The sequence below is a fragment of the Podarcis cretensis genome, assembly GCF_951804945.1.
Source record: "Podarcis cretensis genome assembly, chromosome: 10".
Classification (NCBI taxonomy): Eukaryota; Metazoa; Chordata; class Lepidosauria; order Squamata; family Lacertidae; genus Podarcis; species Podarcis cretensis.
Window position 1 is genome coordinate 33,595,654 of NC_137179.1, and position 21,102 is coordinate 33,616,755.

Below are 21,102 nucleotides of genomic sequence, written 5' to 3' on the forward strand. Positions count from 1 at the left end.
ACCTGCTTTGTGACCACACATTGGTCTTGGCAATGACCTGTAAAGCCCTACATGGCTTTCGTCCAGGGTACCTAAGAGGTTCCTCCCCCTATACCAACCTGCCCTCCTGCTAAGATCTGGTGACCCACCTGTGGTGGGGGCTTAATTGGTTGGGGCAAGAGAAAGGACCTTCTCAATGGACACACCTAGATTATGGGATATCTTGTTCCACAAGGTTTGCTTGCCCCACCCATTGCCATTTTCTGCCAATTAGTGAAAATGTTTTTCTCTTCATTTATACCATAACTACAATTAGTCTGATTTGAGATTTCTCCTTAGTATTTCACAGGGCTTTGGTGTAGTGTTTTAATAAGCATTTTTTACCTGCCTTGTCACTCCTATACCTTTGCAAAACCTGCTGCTTAAAGTTTCTTTTCCAGTTCTGGCTGCTTGATCCCTCACCAGTGCCTTCTCAATGTCTATTGTTTTAGCTTGCCACCTGGTTCTACCTCTTTGGGTGCCTGGGTCTACCTGTAGCTGTTTGTCCATTGTGCCAAAATCTGCAGTCTTGGCTTGATGCCTTGCTACTTTCTGCCATGCCTAGTAGTTCGGATAGGAGTTATTCTGTGTATACAATGCCCAGTTTAATTGCTTGTAAAGTAAGAACTGTATTTCCTATACACCTGAAATTTGACAGGTCGGATCCATTTGATGGGGATTGAAAAGATTGTGCCAGTTGAATAGAAAACACAGAAAGTTATAGGCAGCAGAAGAGCAGCTGGGTCTCCCATCAAACTGAGAATGAAATATGAGTAAGAATGAAAATGGTTGAAATTTACAGTGAAATTAATGTTATTCTAAAGAATGGAAAACAAAATCATTGAAGATTTTAAGAATGGAAATTAATGGAATAATGAACCTCCCCCCCTTACACATCTCCTAATTCACTGCCCTAATGTTACTTACTTCTTTATAAAGAAGAGTAAAGCACCAACCAATTTATTCTTTGCAGGTATAGCATCACATTCTGCACAAAGCAAGCAGAGATTATGAACACTGTGGGTTTTTTTTGTTGGGGGAGAGGGCGTGATGTATGAACATATTGAAGAGCATAATCCCAGGGTCCAGACTGGAACTTTAAAAACTTTCCTTAATCAAAGCTGCTGTATATGATAACTTGATTTGCCCACTTGAACCCCATTGAGAAGGGAGCATCTTGTACTTATTTCTCTTCTCATAAGAACAGTTTCTTTTGACCCTTTCCAAAGCAAATTACACTGTTTATTTGGATCCTGCTGTGGGAGGTAATGAACTGCCTTTTCTCTGCCCAGTGAGTGAGTCCAGAAGAATGTTTGAATAAGCCACATCTGTATTTTCCGTTTTATATTTCTAACAAATCCCTTTTCCCTTAGGGGTATGGTAGGACTTTGACACCTGTTTAGCTCATTGATTACTAAAGAAGGATGCAATTAGATTCAGTCTCACTCTCCTGCGCTCTCTCTTTCTTATCCTCTTCTATGCCAGAAACCTATGGTTATTTGCAAGAACCATGGATCATTTCACCTCTCCCCAATTTTCTGGTCCCACTTTCCAAAGGACAGCAAGCTTCCCACCGGCATTGAACATGCTCAGCTCTCAGTGGTTTGATTTTGGGGTCCCCTCACAGGGTTCCACCCATACATATATATTTCTTAATTGTGCAAACTTTAGAGTTGCCCCAAGCCTACTCATATATCCTTCTTGTGTGGATGGTACCATTTTGCCTACACAGGGAGAGATTCCTACTCAGTTTGCTATTAAAGTAAGAACATAAGAGCATAAGAAGACCCTACTGGATCAGGCCAATGGTCTGTCTCGCCCAGCAGCCTGTTCTCATAGTGGCCAACCAGGTGCCCATAGGAAACCCATAAGCAGGATATGAGTGCAGCAGCACTCTGCCCACCTGTGATTCCCAGCTACCAGCGGCGTAGCGTGGGTTGTCAGCACCCGGGGCAAGGCAAGTAATTTGCGCCCCCTAACCCGGGGCAAGGCAAGTAATTTGCACCCCCTAACCTGGGGCAAGGCAAGTAATTTGCGCCCCTAACCTGCCGCCGCTGCCAGCTTCTTCTTGCTGCTGCCTGGGCTGCTGCAATGGGGCTCTGCTAGAGCCTGCACCCGAGGCTCTTCGGCGACTCCGGAGGCGGCGAGCGCGCCCCCCCAGATGTTGCGCCCGGTGCGGCCAGTCCCCCCTGCACCCCCCATGCTACGCCACTGCCAGCTACTACCATTTCTGACAGTGGAGGCAGAACATAGCTATTATGACTAGTAACCCTCAACAGCCTTGTTGTCCATGAATTTTAAAGCCATCTGAGTTGTTTCCTGTGGGAGTGAGTTCCACAGTTAGCATATAGGATTTGAAAGGAGAGCCATTATCATTGCTGAAATGTAAGTGCCTGTGCATCAAGTAAATGACTGAAGGATGAGAGAATATTACAGGAAGAGAGAAGAATAATTATCTATAAAGTAGTATTGGTGGTCTTAGAAGATGTGAAATGCTGGATGCAATATTTTCTTTCCTCTTTTATATCCTTGTTTAGCTTTCTTTGTTGAGTGCTCTGACTGGGAAGACATTCTGACTGAATAGCCTGTTTCTTTCTTACTAGCTGTAGCTCCTGCTGCTGCTTCTATCTACAGCCCACTTTGCCATTGTGACAGAGTGTGGTTAAGAAAGAGAACAAACAGGAGATGCAGGAAAACAAGATGTTTCGGGTTCTCTTTTAAGCTTGCAAAAGAGCTATTTCTAAACCTTACAAGCCTCTCCCTGGTTTTTTATTCTTGCGGGCCCTTTTATTGTTAATACTGCTATCCCTGCGTTTGGCAAACAAAGGCAAATGTTCCTACTGCTCAATGTCTGTGTCAGAAATCTTGCACCACATGTGCCACTGATCTATTTTGCTCCTCTACGTGCATCATTCTTAGAGAGAAAGCTGCGGTCAGGCTGAATGGCTATTAAAAGGGGAAATTCTAAATCTGGACAAGATTGGAGGAGGAGGATAGAATTAAAAGGAAAATACTTGGTTCTGATTGAAATTTTCCCCACAGTTTGACATACTTAAATTCCAGAGTGGTTCCCCCCCCCTCCCTTGAATCTATTTTTTATGTGTGATACACAAATCACATACCCGTATCTGTAAGTTTTGTATAGGTCAAATCTGTAGCAGAGTTTGTCTTCATTGGGCAATTTCTTGATCTGCTTTCTGTTGCTATGAGTTTGTATGAAAGAAGTTTCAGTAATGTAAAAATGGAATGGAGTATAGTTATGTGTGAGTTTCACAGAGGTTAACTGGTCCATCCTCAATTGGGATCCTTAGGTGTGAGTGGTTAAAGGCTCTATAGCTGGTACAGACTGTTTTTGTTAACTCTTTATGCTTGGAATGCATACCTGTCTTTATCTCCACCAGGCCTGTCATCACCACTGGCTACCCTTGGACACCTGCCAGGGTGCGGTACCTGTGATTCCTGCTGAGCTTCAACTCTGGATACTCAGCAGCTATGACCGCCATCTTTCTTTTCTCTAATTGGAATGGCCTGGGAGGTTCTTTGTTTTGGTCACTGTTACACACATATGCCAGGGTTCGGGAGACCCTACAGAGAAGTTTTTGCAAGATTGTGGGGCTGCAGGGGAAAGAAAGAATTACCAAATATTCCCCTGTCCCTGTTATGTAGATGAATGCCTTCCATCACTGAAGCAATACTAATTGAATTCAAGCACATATCTGCTTTTTAAAACATCCAACACCCAGCACTATGTGAAGGGAGCCTAATTTTTCATCAGGACCACAATTCTGTAGGGAGAAGAGGTTTAACCATTCTCTCCCAAGCCATAATTGTCATGTAAACCAACATTATTTGCATGCTGAAATTAGCATTACAATGGCACTTTTAACTAATGTTCATGCGGTGCAGTGGGGAATTTATGTCTGGGAGGAGAATTGTGGCTAGTGTGGTTAAATCTCACCTCCCTGTGGCCCTGATGAAACAATCCTGCCATACCAAGGCTATCTAACTATCTTTCTATATGTGTATGTGCTCACACAGAAACACAATCAAACACTAGACCTGGCTGCTGCTAGTTGCACAATTATACTTACTTCTGTTTTAGTTTCCAGTTCCTAAGAGTCATTGTGGTTCCACTGAGCAGGATCATCTTTTGCTTTTATAGAGAAGATAAGCTTTACTTGAGTAATATGCAAACCCAGCATCTTTCTGCTTATTTTCCTGATCAGTGGTGGCAAGGGAAATTGTTACTTTCTTTGACTTGGCCAGATCCTAATGGCGCAACAAATGGAGTGTGACAGAAGCATGGGAATGGGTGTACGCAGATGTAAGAGAGTATAGTACCTGCATCATATTTGTATTTTCTTGAAAAAGATTGCAAAAACACCTTTCTCAGGATATCAGAGACAACAAAGGTTGAGTTGGGAGTATCTTGTCTCCTTTAATATTCTTGTAAATAGATTCGTGAGTTTCATTGGTCTCAGTCTCTCATTCGTGGGGAGGGAGAGAATCAATAATCATTTAAAACTTTAAAGATCAATTAGCTGAGCAAAGAAGGTGTAACAGTAGCTTTCTGCTGCACCTATTGCTTGCTGGTTGATTGGAAAAGAAATCTAGATAAGAGGGAAGATGGATTTTTTTTACAGCTTTGCCTTTTTTTTTTTTTTTTAACGCTCATGGTTATTAGCAGCATCTAGATTTTTACTCTCTGTCCAAAACAAAGCAGTGGCTGGTCTTGATATATGTCACTTGGCAAGGCATTCCGCAGGGCGGACTTTTATTTTACAGAATTTATATACGGTCCTTCAACATCAGTTTTCAGAGTGATTTACAACTGAAATAATATATCAGTACAAATACATAATCAAAACATAAACAACAGCAGAAAAACTATGAAAGTGCAAAGCCTCCAAATGCCTTATTTGGTTTGTGATAGTTTCCAGGGGTCAGCTGTAGAGTTACCATTTTGTATAGACACTCTCATAATGCTGTGCCTAAGACTTATGTTGGCTGCATTTTAATTCTTTGTCTACTCTTGCCACACCACTTTTCAGTTTTGATCAGAAGATTAGATAGAGGGACTAAGGCTGTATTCAGGCATTTTCCTGAGCACATAATGGTTAAAAGTGTGGTTGAGGGCAGGGAGAAGCCTGCAAGCCTCATCCCAATGTCCCCAAGTTCTTCAGCAGCACCTTTTCACTCCCTGACCTTTCCTACTCAAGCAGGGAAGGTTTGCATGGGGATTTTACTCATGGCTGCATGAACTCGAGAAACCTGTTTTCAGTTCTAGAGCTTAACCATGGAGCATATGAACAAAGATGAATGCATTTGCAGACATCCTATTTATCACCCCTGAATCAGACTCTATACATCTGGGTTTAAAGGGCACAGTCTTCCAAGGCAGAGGATGTTGTGCCTTTCATCTTTGTTGTCTCTAATTTTTTACAGATTAAGCACTGCATCCAGGGTAGTGTAGACCCCAGTGCATGACCAAAGTCCCAGTGAAAGCAGTGAAACTTAAATAAGTTGTGATTTGCTTGTCCAGTTGGTTTCAGTGGGGCACTTGATTAACTTCAGCTGCATTGAAATGATGCCATTTGGGATATCAGTGTTCTGCTCACACCCGTAGAGTGTGGCATGTCCCCCCCCCCATTTAAATACATATTGCTAGCTCTGGATAAGTTCAGATGGCTGTAGATGCATTTCTGAACTAAATTAAAAATGGAATTTTGAAACGCTTTGAAGCTTTCTCCTCACTACTTACAATAACATGCCAATGAGATACTTGATTAAAGGAAAGCATGGCTAATTTAGAATTGGTAGTATAAATATGACTTCAGACAGCATATAGATGATCTGTGGGATGTAATGTTCCTTGATGACCTGTTAGAAACCATGGCTGCACTTGCCAAAGCACAGGGTAATTTAATATCTATTAATGCTGAAGGTATCTTGAGTTCAGTGGGGTTTACTCTACTTCCAAGTTGTGTATATTTAGGATAACAGTCTGTTACGTATGTAAAACACACACACACACACACACACACACACACACACACACACACACACCAGGACTAAATCAGGCAAAAGATTGTTAGCTGAAGAAGCTACACCAGTTACTATCCTCCTGAATTTAATTGTGTTGTGTAGTAAGGCATCAACTTTTTGTGAACTTTTAGTATAACCTTTTCCCATATAATAAATCAGGAATACCATAATCATGCCTTGATCAGGAAGACAGAAAAGAACTTTTGGAGAGAGTACAGTTTCCACAAATTATTGCCAAGTGTGCAGGGTGCTAGATACCATATTTTCCGCTCTATAAGACGCACCAGACCACAAGACACACCTAGTTTTTGGAGGAGGAAAACAAGAAAAAAATATTCTAAATCTCAGAAGCCAGAACAGCAAGAGGGATCGCTGCGCAGTGAAAGCAGCAATCCCTCTTGATGTTCTGGCTCCTGGGATAGCTGTGCAGCCTGTATTCGCTCCATAATACGCACACACATTTCCACTTACTTTTTAGGAGGGAAAAAGTGAGTCTTATAGAGCAAAAAATATGGTACTTAAAATGTTTCAAACCTGTGGTGGTGGTAGTGATGATGATGATGATAAAATAATGGAAATGAGGAATTCAAGGTTGTTGCTTTGTCTCCTCAGCCTGATCTTTGAAAATAGTGCCTCATAGATATCAACATGAGACTACTATCAGCCAATGCTGTATCTTGCTGATAGCCTCCTCCTTGAGAGGTCTGGAGGGTGGCAACATGAGAACAGGCCTTCTCTGCAGTGGCTCCCCATCTATGGAATGCTCTCCCCTGGGAGGTTTGCCTGGTGCCTTCATTATACACCTTTAGGTGCCAGACAAAAGTGTTCTTTTTTAACCAGGCCTTTGGTTGATCTTATTGACATCCAACACCCTTTTAGAATATGGCTTTTTTGGGGGGTGGTTATTGGGTTACTGCTTTTCGTTTGATTTTGTATGTCGTGGTCTTGTTGTGAACCGTCCTGAGACCTCCGGGTATAGGGCAGTTTATAAATTGGATTAACAAGAACAAGAACAACAACAACAACAACAACTTTTTGTAAACCACTTTGAAGTTATTTTGTTTTTAGCAATCGAGCGGTATATACATTTTCTTTTGCAAAACCAGAGTACTTTCATAATGTTTCAAGGTGGTGACCTGAATGAAGGATTCACTTTCACTTTATGCTGCACATTATAAGCTGCAGTACTGCAGACAGTGTTATTCTGAATCTTCGAAAAAGAAATGTAAAAAATTAATGCAGGGATAAACAAAAAGCAGAGGACTGTTGCTGCAGGCTTGTCTATGTCAGTGGTAAATGAACTCTTAAGTAACAAAGATCCCACTTTCATGTCAGCTTTCTTGTAATAAATGAGATTTGAAGAATATGGAAAATTTAATTATAAGAGTCTATAGCTTTCTTTTTGAACTTCCATCTAGAGTTCAGTTGTTGAATGAATTAATCTGCGCACCAAAAATGTGGGGGGAATGATGCCTTCCTGGTTTGTCTTTTTAAAGGTGGGGAAATGGGTGGATTGTGGTGTGGCTGTACATTTTTGGTTCCCTCCCTCCTTCCTTCCTTCCTTCCTTCCTTCCTTCCTTCCTTCCTTCCACAAAACCTTTGGCAAACTGCCCAGATACCCAAGTTAAAAGAAAAGACAATTTCCTTATAGGTCACAAATTCATTTTATAGCTGGGTTGAACTTTGGAGAACCTCCAGATTTGGAGCATCTCCAGAAATCAGCCATCCCAAGGAAAATGTGATCTCTATAACACCTGCCATCACTGTACCTTAGAAATCATTTGCTTTCCTGTTTCATTTGGTTTCATTCCAATATAACCATTACTGGGCTGATACAGGTAGTAGCTGTTGTTTTTAACCACGCTTCCCATTTCTATCATTGTGCACAAAAAACCTTAGCAGCATGCGAGCGGCTATCTAACTGCGATTTCTTTGCTAGATTATAGGTAAAGGTACCCCTGACCTTTAAGTCCAGTCGTGGACGACTCTGGGGTTGCACGCTCATCTCACTCTATGGGCCAAGGGATCCGGCGTTTGTCCGCAGACAGCTTCCAGGTCATGTGGCCAGCATGACTAAGCAGCTTCTGGCAAACCAGAGCAGTGCACGGAAATGCTATTTACCTTCCCGCCAGAGTGGTACTTATTTATCTACTTGCACTTTGTTGTGCTTTTGAACTGCTAGGTGGGCAGGAGCTGGGACCGAGCAACGGGAGCTCACCCTGTCACGGGGATTCGAACCACCAACCTTCTGATTGGGAAGCCCTAGGCTCTGTGGTTTAGACCACAGAGCCACCCGTGTCCTATTTGCTAGATTATAGAATGGCCTAAACAACCAGCTAACATTAATGGATGATGATACTTGAACATCAAGAAATCAGGAAATTCTTTCCTTTCTCAGGAAAAACGTGGCTCCTGGGGTGGGTATCCAAGGAACAATCTTGTGACAGCACCATATGGCAGCTGTAGCAAGTTCCTTCATTAATGGTAAAGGTGCTTTGATAAATGCAGAGATATCTTTTGCAGAAACACAGTGAGGGAGGCATGATCACTGAAGAATTGCCTCTTAGCAATTCAGAATTCCACAGGGGCCATTGAAGCAGAAATGAGAGTGTGCAGCAGAATTTGTTTCACTTTTCATTGGTTTCTGAGGTCATCAGATGCCTTCATATGATTGTTGAGGCTCCATAGATTGTACTGTGTGAAGTCATAAGTTCTTATTCCAGATTTCAGTGGTCAGATGCTGTCGTAATAAGATAAGAAGAGCCTATTAGTTCAGGCCAGTGGCTTATCTAGTTCAGCATCTTGTTCTCACAGTAGGCAAGCAGTCATTGGGTATGTTGCCATTGCTTTAGGAAAAATAAGGAGAAGATGGATGGACAAAGCACTCCCTCCCTCCACCACATCTGGGGAAAATGGGTGCTAATCTACACTGACAGGTTCAGGGGCAGACTGTGGTCTTTCAAATTTCAGCGGTGCCCTTTGCCAGGCCAAATTTGGCACTCCTGCCTCTCACCCTCTGTTCTGCTCAATTCCTTACATCATAGCTGTGGCACCCAATGAGGCAGGCTTCAGCTGATCTAGCTACTGTGGCCTGATCCACATCTTTCCAGTGCTTTCTTGTTGTAAGGAAGGTGATATAGCAAAGCATTTTTCCAGGTACATTTCTCCCAGTTGGGAAAACACTCCAGAGTAGGGGTGTGGGAGAAATGATCATCACATTGAAAGCAGACAGCTGTGCCAAAACGAGAGAATCTTCAACTGTTCAGAAGTGTTCCATGTTTCTGCCACAGATCCATAGTTTGCTTGTCATGTATTTTAACGCTATAAACTACTCTGATGTATCATTTCCAGAGTTGAAATGGTTAGAAATTGATTTTAAAAAATAGTGAAATTTGTTGTCCTAGCAATAGTCCCTTCAGAATAGATTTTCAGTAAAGAAACTTGTTTGTGTTGGCCAGCACACTGTATAGATTGGATCCAAATCTCACCCAGCTCCTCAGAGCTAAAGAAAGGATGCTGATTATGGATTCAGAATGAGGGAGCTTTGTGGACTCTGGAGGAAGAGGATCTGGCAGTAGAATATGCTCCAGGCTTTTGAGGATTTTGTGAAACATTTTGCTTTTTCTCTGAAGCACCTAGCAGTAGGATCTGTGTTGCACACAGCAGGGAGGGATAGATGAGACGTAACTATGGAATAAAAGTTGGTTGGATTCCTGCAGACAATGACGGCGTTATCCCACTTGAATTAATCATCACTCAGCTCTAGCCATACTCTTCCACCTGAATAAAAGCCAGTTATTAGCCCCATTATATTAGAATTGGACCACATATAATACTTTTAAAGTGTTAAATTATGTTATTTAATCAGAATTTAATCTGAAGCTTTAACGTTCCCCATAATTAAAACAATGCATGTGTTTGGAAAGCATACTAAATCAATTATCTCAGTACAGTAGCATTTCATTAGTTTTTCAAAGGATGCGTGTATATTTTCTAGAACTCAACAAAACAGTTTGAAGGTTCAGGCAAGTTTTATTTAGCACCAATACTGTATCAAGTCTATAAGACATGGATTATGTGACGAGACTCTGGCCAGGCAAAGCATATTTGTCCCCATGGAAGAAGACAGGTTTATTCAGTACATAACTGAAATAAGGTAAAGGTAAAGGTACCCCTGCCCGTACGGGCCAGTCTTGACAGACTCTGGGGTTGTGCGCCCATCTCACTTAAGAGGCCAGGGGCCAGCGCTGTCCGGAGACACTTCCGGGTCACGTGGCCAGCGTGACATCGCTGCTCTGGCGAGCCAGAGCCGCACACGGAAACGCCGTTTACCTTCCCGCTGGTAAGCGGTCCCTATTTATCTACTTGCACCCGGAGGTGCTTTCGAACTGCTAGGTTGGCAGGCGCTGGGACCGAGCAGCGGGAGCGCACCCCGCCGCAGGGATTCGAACCGCCGACCTTTCGATCGGCAAGTCCTAGGCGCTGAGGCTTTAACCCACAGCGCCACCTGCGTCCCACAACTGAAATACTTTACTGCTAAATTTAATGTGGGATTAAAATGTTCGAAAAGGTTGCTGCAGCTATAGAATTTGAAGGATATAATAGGTTAACAGGGTAAGATTTATTTAATATTGATGCTTGTCGACCTAAGTTTGTGGATCTTTTAGTAAGGTGGGGTAGGATTTGTCCTTTCTATTTTTTTCTGTTGGATAAATACACCTTTGGAATTTTTTTGATCTATTGCACTTTATTCTGTTTGGCTTTAAATGGTTCAGAAGCTGTTTGGTATTTTATATATCTGTAAGTTGCTTAGAGACTTTTTTGATAGAAAGTCATGAATAAATGCAACAAATAAATAAACCAGTTCTAGAAAATACCATCTTTTTAACCTCTTCATTTCCTGAAATTGTATAGCTACACTCAGCTGCCTTTTCAAAGTGACATTTAATCCCACATTAAATTCTGTAATAAGGTATTTCACTTATGCGCTGTGCAGATCTGTCTCTGCAGTGGAGATGAATATGCTTGCTGCCTTTGAAAAAGTTGTCCTTTTTTCCCTTTGCCCCAGCCTGAGAAGAAAAATGGTGGTTATCCCATATTATTTTGCACTGAATAAGGTGGATGAAACTGCACTTGAAAATGACATAGTTCTTTTTGCCTATGAGAATAGAAATAGTATGTTCTTGAACTGCTCATATCTCTTCAACGGTACACCAGAAAACAGTAATAAATTACTGTTGGAACTTCCAGCAATAATTTACAGCAAACAACTACTGATCAAGTTGCAAACCATACCCCAGTACGAGCACATAAAGCAGTAGTTCTGGCAGTAAACCAATGATAAAATGCCAATGCAAATGTACCCCTACATTTGATTCATAGATCATGCTGGTTGACCTATTTCTTGTGACAGATAGCAGATGTACCAGAAGCAAAAATACAACATTAAAGAAGTCATAATATATTCAAGCTCCATAAAGAGTCCCAAACTATAGGTTTAATTCCAGCATAATTTCAAATGCCTTAATAAAAGATCTAACAATTTTTTTTGAGGATCAGAACCAAACCTTCCAGAGAGCTAGCTGTGTTAGTTGGTTGCTGCAAAAACAGCGGAGTCTCACGGCACCTTAAATTTCTTCTGGCATAAACGATCCTTGAGTAGAGGCCACTTCATCAGACGTGTGAAGTGGCATCCTCTGAACACACAGGAGGGAAAGTATAAAATGTGAGTTTGGGTGGCAGTGAAATGCAAAAATCAGAGTCTATGACCAGCACTTATTCATTTGATTAGCTTCCCACTATCAGGCTATGTGTTAAGTAAGATCTGTAGAGGAGCCCTCCTGATAGTCCCACCACAGAGCCAAGTGGGGTGTGTGGTTACTCAGGAAAGAGCCTTTATCCATTATTCAGAGCCACCTGAAAACACATCTATGTGCCCAAACTTTTATGGGGTTCTGATATTATTCACATCACTATTTTATTTAACAGAATTTAACACAGCTATTTACAATGGCAGTAATTGGTGATAAGACTAAATTAGCATTTGTAGTCAGGTAGGAAACTATGATTTTTTTAAAAAAAATTTTTAACAAAATTTATATACCACTTGATTGTAGGAGAACCTCTAAGCAGTTTACAAGAAATACTAAAATTGTCAATAAACATCTACTGTATGTGTCTGGATTGACTTGTTGAAACAAAGGTGCCGCAAAAGTACAGCTATTTATTTATTTAGTGGATAACTCAGTTTGTTAGAGAATGGTGCTGATAAATGCCAAGGTTGCATGGGGCAGCTGCATATTTCTGCATTGTAGGGGGTTGGACAAGATGTTCCTCAGGGTCCCTTCCAACTCTACAATTCTATGATTCTCTTTATTTTGCTATTATCTCTATCCAGACTCATACAAATAGAATCAATCTTTGATTTTAGTTTCAGTTCAGCTATTTCATGCCCCCCCCCCCTCAAATTCATCTATTTGGGAATGGTAGTTTTCAAACTTCTTCCTCCATGCATATTATATTTTGGATTTGAATATTTTAAAAATAGCAATATTAATATTTTGTTTATCAGGTGGCATTTATGTGTTGCAAGAAACTATTGAAAGGCAAGAGGACATTCTGTGGTACTCAGTGCCAGTACTCATATCTTGATAAAAGTGCCATGGGTGCTGGCACAAAATGGCTTCAATGGACAGTAAAAAAAAGAGGGGGCAATGCTCTGTATTGGTGAGTTTTATCATACAGAAGCATTGGCCTTCTTGTGAAGATGCTATTAACCTGGTGAATATTAGAGAATTATATTTTAGAGAATAATATTATATCTCTGGGCACTTTCATACTGCCTGTTTATTTAGCATTCATCCTGATTTGTTGGCATGGGGATTAGATGGTGTTGGCTGTTTAATGAGCATTCACACTGGTATATTTGTGGGAAGGCTAAATGAAATTGCATCAAAGAAAGTGTGATCCCACCTCAAAATAGCAATAGTCTGGAAGTACCCTCAGTTGGGATTACGACAAATTAAATTAGTTATTTAGCTCTTGATTCAAAACCTGAATGTTATCCCCAACTAATGCCTCTCCTTCAATAATCTCATTCTTAGTAGTTATTGTAGCTGGAAAGGCTGCAAATAAAATAATTGGAGTTGTGAAATACTAAAGAACCTGTGTGTGGTTTTGAGCCATGGATATGTTTTTTCATTGATATTTCCAATAGTGCTTCATTAGAATCTCAGTCTGATTCACTTGCTGTAGAAACACTTCTTCCCCTCCATGATATTGCCACTCTTTATCCGATAGTTGATCTCACTCTTGTGATTGCTGATTTGGCTAATTTTGTTAAAGTTCATTTGGGTAGTTGAAATGTCATGGTGATTAAACTCAAGAGCATTTTGCTAGGTGCCAGGTTGAATTGGTTTGAACAATCTTAGCCCCTCTGCTCGAACTGAAGTAGCCTCCTGCTGATGTTACAATAATAGGCAAAATTACAGTGGCTCTAGAATAGCGACTAGATGCCTTGTGAACTAGCCTATGACATTTTTATGTGGGCTGCTTGGATGTATTAAACAACGGTAAATTTAAAAGGAGATGGTTTTTGTAAAGAGTTTTCTTCTCTTCATTTTAATATATGGAAAAGATAACGGGAGTAGTATTGTTAAAATTTAATTTTAATTCAGGGAGATTTCAATGTTGGGAAGGAAATAATCTAAATAATGCTTGCCAACATGTATATGGGGTGGATGCAATGCAGATAAAGCAACAGGCAGAAACTCGTGAAATCAACCGGACTAAAACACACTGCCAAACTCCTGTTACAATTTATTTCAGTGAGATTTAACTTTCTCTGGATTTCATATGTATGTATGTATGCATGTATGTATGCATATACATACAGATAGTGTTTATGACCCATACTTTATCCACACCTGCTTTTTCTCCAGTCTCTGCTGCTTCAGCCCCCTGCCAGGTCACTGACCCACTTTTGAAAAATGTTGTTGGAGTTTATAATTGGTTTGTCAATTTGGTGGCAGTGTTGGTGGTGTGCCTGCTGAAGCAGAAACTGATGAAAAGTCATGGTGTGCATGCATATCAATCTTGGAAATTATATGTATATTAAATTCTCTCTCCCCTTCCGCCACACCTTGCATATTTCCCCCTTAAAGAATTCTGGACACTGTAGTTTCAGGGTTGCCAGAGTTGTAACTCTACAAGGGGTAAACTACAGTGCTCAGAACTGAGGTGAACAAATGTGTTTTGAATGTGCTTTAAGGGCATAGTGCGTACACAGCTTAAGCCAACAATGGGCTGGACTAATGTCTTACGTTGGTAATAAACTGGATGAGAGCCAAGGGCTCCATCAGTCACCCACTACTTGATTTAGCCCTTTACCACAAACAATACTTTTGAAACGGTTGCAATGCTTTGCTAAACTGTAACCAGAGCTCCTTGTGGAAAACTTTGAAAATCACTTTCACCACCCCCTCCAAGCTTCTGTGTGTGGCCTGGGATATTTTATCTCTATGTTTAATAGGAAAATGGGGACAGAGGCAGCCTGGTTCTCAAAGTTCTCCTTGGATTGGCACAGGATTTTCCTGTGTCAGAAATGTGTTGCTCCATCTATCCTACAAAAGTCACCCACCCAGCACACTGCCCTCTTTCTTTTTCCCTGTTTTAATTTTGCAGTGAAGCTGAACTGGCAGCAGTAGTAATAGAACAGCCACTTTAACAGATGGTCAGGGATGATGGGAATCTTGGAATCCTGAGTTGGAGCAGGCTGGTCTAGATTGTATATGGTTAATGGGAATGGGGAATGGGGGACAGAGCAATGGTCACAAACAGTTTACTCTGTAGGAAAGCTGTTGGACTAAATCACTTTCCCTCCTTTGAATTCTGATTGTAGGATTTAAAGAAAACCAACCAACAATCTGTGAGCATCTTATGCCTCTCTCATGTTGTATTTTGCTGTATTACACATGCATAATTATAGGTACAGCCATGCACCTAAATGCAAAGCAACAAGAGCATGGTTCCCTCTTCCCTATGCTGTCCCCATATCCTGCCATTTCCTTCTTTTAACACCTGCGCCTTCTTTTCTCCTCTTACAGGATGAATCGTCCATGTTCTTCCAGTTTGGTCCATCAATAGAACAGCAAGCTTCTGTCATGCTCAACATCATGGAAGAATATGACTGGTACATCTTCTCCATTGTCACTACCTACTTTCCTGGCTACCAGGACTTTGTCAACAAGGTCCGTAGCACTATTGAGAACAGCTTTGTGGGCTGGGAGCTAGAAGAGGTGCTCTTGCTGGATATGTCTCTGGATGACGGAGACTCAAAGATCCAGAATCAGCTCAAGAAACTCCAGAGTCCTGTCATCCTCCTTTACTGTACTAAGGAAGAAGCCACCTATATCTTTGAGGTGGCTAACTCTGTGGGTCTGACTGGGTACGATTACACATGGATTGTACCCAGCTTGGTGGCTGGAGATACAGACACAGTCCCCTCTGAATTCCCCACTGGACTTATCTCTGTTTCATATGATGAATGGGACTATGGCCTTCGCGACAGGGTGAAAGACGGAATAGCCATAATAACCACGGCTGCTTCTGACATGCTGTCTGAGCACAGCTTCATTCCTGAGCCCAAGAGCAGTTGCTACAACACACAGGACAAGAGGATCTACCAATCAAACATGTTAAATAGGTAAGGGAAATCAGCATAATGGGTTGTCAGTAGCTGGCATGTTCTAACCATCACAATGGATATGTGTCTTATTGAAGGCTTTAGGAAGAAAACTTCCAGCTGGGTCTGATTTCTGGGGTAAACAGGTAATCTGTCATGGTCCTTTGTTTCTTGTACAGTGTTCATTCATGCTACTCAAGAATAGTTTGGAAATTAATTCAGAATGAGGAACTGGTCGATTATAAACTCATTGGTTGTGTGGCAGTCAACAGAAAATAGAAGCAGAGTAACAGCTTCATATTAACAGTGTTTGTACACATACTTAAGGATGAAAGCTATTTTTGTTAATTTATATGTGAGCGCTTTCTGCAAGTGAGCTGATCTTCAACGTTGTAAAGTATAGTACATTATTAAGATTTATCAAAGCGAAAGCTGTACGTGCTATATGAAGAGAGATGGGTTTTAGACTGGCTTGGCAGGTCAGTAGCAGAAGGACCAAGAATATGAGTGGCAAGAAAGAAATGTCTTAGGGCAAGAGTGGCAAAGGATGTGAGGACACTCATGGGTTAAATGTACTAGGAACTGGGTTATTTATTTATTCATTCATTTAATATATTTATACTCTGCCTTTCTCACATGTTGGGATTCAAGGTGACTTATGACATTTAAAAACAACATTAGAAAATAAAAAGTAATAAAAACAATCTAGCTAAAAATAGTAATTAAAATATCGCAAACACACTTTAAACCAGCAATGATATTATAATAAAGGGAGATAGGGGACATTTGGGAAGTTTTCTGATCCGTATTGGGTGGTGTGATGGGACTGTTCCGCTCCCCTGACCTCCCTCTGACTGAGTCAATATTGCATACCAAGAGAGAGTGGGGAAGGCACAAGGCGGTGACTAGGTCAGGGTGGTGCAAACACAACACCAGGAGCACTGGATTGGCTCCACTGGTGTATCTGCCTTTCCCTGGCCTCACCGCTGCCTCATCCCTCACAATCTTCATTCTACTATGCAGCAGCGACTAAGCTGGAGGGAGGATTAGTCCCACCATGCTGTCCACTACTATTTCTACTCCTGAAGCATAAAGCAGCCTCCCCCATGCTTGGATGGACAACACACTTGCACCAAATGTGGCCCAAAGGGAAGGACAGGACATCCTGCAATAGGAAGCACAGCCGTCTGCTTCTTGCAATATGAGCTCAGCGACTGGCTGTGTTGTTCTCTGGGTGCCTTCTCTAGACAGCGTAAGGGCTGAATGGAAAGGGTGGCAAGGACATGGCAGCAGAAATCTTCACTACAGTTCTGGCTTGCCACAGCCAGCCCTTAATGGATATCTTTTCCAGGAAGGACTCAGTTAATTTTAAAGACCAGGATAGGAGGAGATGATTTCAAATTACGGACCTGAACAATTTGGCCCCACTGATTGTGGGCCTTTAAATGTTGTAGCAGCTCTGTGGTATAAACCCACAAGAAGGAATCTCCCACTGACAGTCTTGTAGGGTACCAGGTTCTTATTGATTTCAGCAGCATGTACTTCAGTATAAATGTGTCAAAAGTTGTGACCTTAAAAGGTTAAGCTAGGAATGAAGCCTGTGTCTTACCTGCCTATAAAATCATTACAATTTTGTTGTTGTTGTTGTTGCTGCTGCTACTGTGATGGTTTCAGCTATCAGGGAAAGACATATTGGTACTGTTGTGCAGCAAGGACAGACTTGTTAAACTAAGGTTTAAATGCCAATCGGTAATATATTTACAATTGCTTGCTTTGATCCAGAACCCTTTTTGCACAGGGGACTTCTGTTCTGTTCTGTTCTGAGAGAGGGGCAGACTTTGGTCTTTCAAATTTCAGCAGTGCCCTGTGCAAGGCCAAAATTTGGCGCATCTTGCCTCTGACTTTTTTGCTCAGCTTAATTCGCTACTCATTAAAAATGCAGATATAAGTGAAAATGGCATACCAAAATATATTTTATTGGATAAAATTGCTCTGAAAAAAATGTATATATTAGGATAAATTCATACCAAAATGCTGATGAATTTCCATGAGTATTATTATTTTTTAATTTGCAAACTGATGCAGAAATGTGGAAAGCTGAGTTTAAGATTGGAAATAGAAGAAACTGGAGGAAACCAAAATGGATATATTCATCCCAATCTTATTCTCATGTTGTGCTGTGTACAGCCTCCCAGAGGGAAGCTCGCAGATGCTTTTCCCTTCTTTGCCACACTGAACTAAGGTTGCTTAACATGCCATCCAAACCACAGTTCATAGTTTAGCTCTAACCAGACTAACTTCAAGCCATAGCCAAGCTTTGTTGTTTATGATTCATGGCTAGTCTGGCTAAACCACGAATCTGGGTTTGAACAAAGTGTAAAGCCAAACTCGAGCTTAGCTTGGCACATCACAGCAGCACCTCACAATTGTCACCTCAGACAGTTTTTCATTTCTCAGTGTTATGGGGGAGAATGGGGAAGATATGGGCTTGTTGCTTTTACTGGCAGCCGTGCATAAAGCAAAACTTCTTGTCTTGGCCTGAGGGAGAGGAAGAAATCCAGAGCTGACAATGCAAAGAGATTGCAGTCAGCGGTATAAAGCCTTCAGTGAACCTATGTGAATCTATGTGTGAGATTGTGTCTTCTGTGCAGATGAGCTATCACAGTTGAGAATGGAACATATAAGCAGGAGGTCTTGCAGTTCTAAATGAAAAAGCTAGCGGCAAGGTATCGCTCTGAGGGACCCGTATTCTTGGAAGCTGTTTCTCCTATCCAGTTTTGTTAATATTGGAGGCACACTGCAAAACTTCTTCAAGGGTGTGGGGGAGGAACAGAGCTAAGTTATACTTTTGGGCTTGGTAGACTAAATGCCTGCTGCAGGGGATGGGAGCCCTGATTTTTCAGTTACTGCAGCAGAAATGCCATCAGTTCAAAACTTTAGAAGCAAGAGGGAACTTCTGAATTCATACACACGACACTTTACATGGTCTCTAATTGGAGGATTATGTTTGGTATCACTCAGCTAGAGAACATGCAACATTTCTGATTATTCCATCCTTAGTGTTCCATAACAGCAACCTTGACTACAGCATCCTTTAGAGCAGTTGCACAAGGCAGAAGTCAAAAAGTTTAGCTGTAAGAATTTGGTATACTGCATTTTATTAGTCATTGTAATACACATACACTTCAGCAGGCTCCAGAACTCCTTAGAATTTTCAATATATATGTTGGTGTGACTTGCCTCCTAGCCCACATACATAACTCTGAATCGTGCCTGTGATGAGGCAAAACTTGATAGAATTATTGGATGCCTCATGTCTCTTAGGGCTTACCTTAAGTTAGAATTCTTAAGTTAGAATTCTACCCCTGATATTCAAAGTTGGTCAAAGAAGGATGACTCCATAGAAATGAAATGTAACAGTTTCCTATTTGGTATGCAGAATCCGGATGAAATCAGGGGAACTTTAAACAATTTGTTAATATGTGATGAATAATTGGCCATGACAGCAGAATAATAAAGTAAAAAATGGCAAAATCTCTGTTACTTAAGTAACTAACTGCTGGTAATTTTATCATGTCAAGGTCCTGTAAAAGAATTAGATTAATGAAAGAACATGCCTGCCTATTTTCCATTTTATTAATTCACATTCCTCCCTTCCCCCACAAATGTTCTTACTATATTCCAAGTGATAAAAATAGAAACGGCCGTGCTGCCATGGTTCCCCACACAACTTTAGAGTCTCTTTCCATTTTCTTTGATGCAATTTCATATAAAAATCTGGTTTGACAAAAGACCAGCCCAGTGCGTCCCCTAGTGGTTATGTCCTGAGGGGAAACCTTGACAATAATCATGGTCATTAGGAGATCATTGCAAACAGCAGAAGTGTTAACCTGTAGCTTCCAGCCTGAACATCAATTCAATTAATAACCTCAAAAAATATCTTGCAGATTCACAGTTTGACTAAACTGTTTATTTCATTTTTCTAAGGCCTAAGCTGCCAAGCAGTCGCAATATTCCACTTCATAAGGGAAGTAGCAATTTATAAGGAAATGTTTCCTCCCTTATAGCCCACATTCAACAATGTGCTTAAATAAATGCTTAGATTTTTTTTTTAAAAAAACTGCATTCATTTTGATATAGGAATTAGTGACCCCAGGTGTATATTTCTATTGTTTTAATAATGTTTTAATATTTCACTTTAATTGCATTTTACCTTTTAGAATGTATTAGGCTTGATTTTTGTGTGTTCTGCGCTTGCAAGTTCCCCCCTCCTACGCTGCATGCCACCTCTCCCTATCCATCCCTGAAAGTGGTACAAACGGCAGGATGTTTTAGCACCAGAGTGTAAATCAGCTATCCTTGAAACTATCTGAGACTCAGGAACAGGGTTTTATGATGCTGTTCCCTCATTGAAGGCTAGGTTGCCAGGGTAACACCGGACATCCAAGACCTAAAATGGTCAAATGGACTGGGCACATCGGGGCCACTCCAAAGTGATGTGGGGGTGAAGATACCAGTATGGAGCCATGTGTGCTTTTCTTCTCATGACCTGTAACCTTCCCTGATGTATGTAAAGATGTTTTATAACACTTTGTTTGCTGTGTTTGAACTAATATATAAGCTTTTTTTCTCGGGGCAGACCTTCTCAACTGGCATGTTGAGTTGAGTGAGCTCTGACCTATTGCAATAGCTGTAATAAACACTGGGTCCCTAAATCTGGATGCTGGACTTGAAAATAGTTTCCTTGGTTCTGTTGTTTATTCTAAAGGTGGTTGTTCCTCACCTGGGTTATGAACAAGGTGGTGTAGAGGTGAATTCTTATCACAATTTTTATCTGAATGGAAGCTTGCAGCTGCTTGAAGTTGGTGCTGCAAAGATATTGTAAAGCTCATTCCATGGACTTTCGATGGCTACATATGAATATTTTATCACACATTCTACCACAGATTTTATCACTCATCCATAACCAATTTGTGGTATAATCCTCTTTACCACCTGTTAGCTTGGTCACGGGTATGGACCCTCTTTACTTTAAGTATAAAACTGAAGTCACTCCCTAAGAGTGACAAAAAGGACTTAGTTTGAATGTTCAATTAGTGGTGTTGTAGCTGCCAAAAATGAGGAAAGCTCTTTCTGTAATGCAGGACCCAGAAGGTTGTGGTGTTTTTCTATCAGTGTTAACTACCCCGTGGGTTCTTGTGATTTCAGATTTTTTTGCTAGCCTGGGTAAAATGGGTGCAATCTCCATGCAGCCATCTGGACACCACATCACACAATCAGCTTTCCTCATGGAGCGCTGCACACATATTTCTGATTTTCCGTAATCTTTATGTGAAAGAATAGGCTATTGCCTGCTC

At 41.1% G+C, this 21,102-nt stretch overlaps 1 protein-coding gene across 13 annotated transcripts in view; it reads left to right on the forward strand.

The window, feature by feature from the left end:
- GRIN2B (glutamate ionotropic receptor NMDA type subunit 2B) overlaps positions 1-21,102 on the forward strand; it is a 300,157-nt gene that overhangs the window by 148,086 nt on the left and 130,969 nt on the right. For all 13 annotated transcript variants that reach the window (XM_079993351.1, XM_079993359.1, XM_079993358.1 and 10 more), the window contains one exon: positions 15,168-15,766. In XM_079993351.1, coding sequence (XP_079849477.1) covers positions 15,168-15,766 — 599 coding nt within the window. The remainder of the gene's footprint in view (positions 1-15,167; positions 15,767-21,102) is intronic.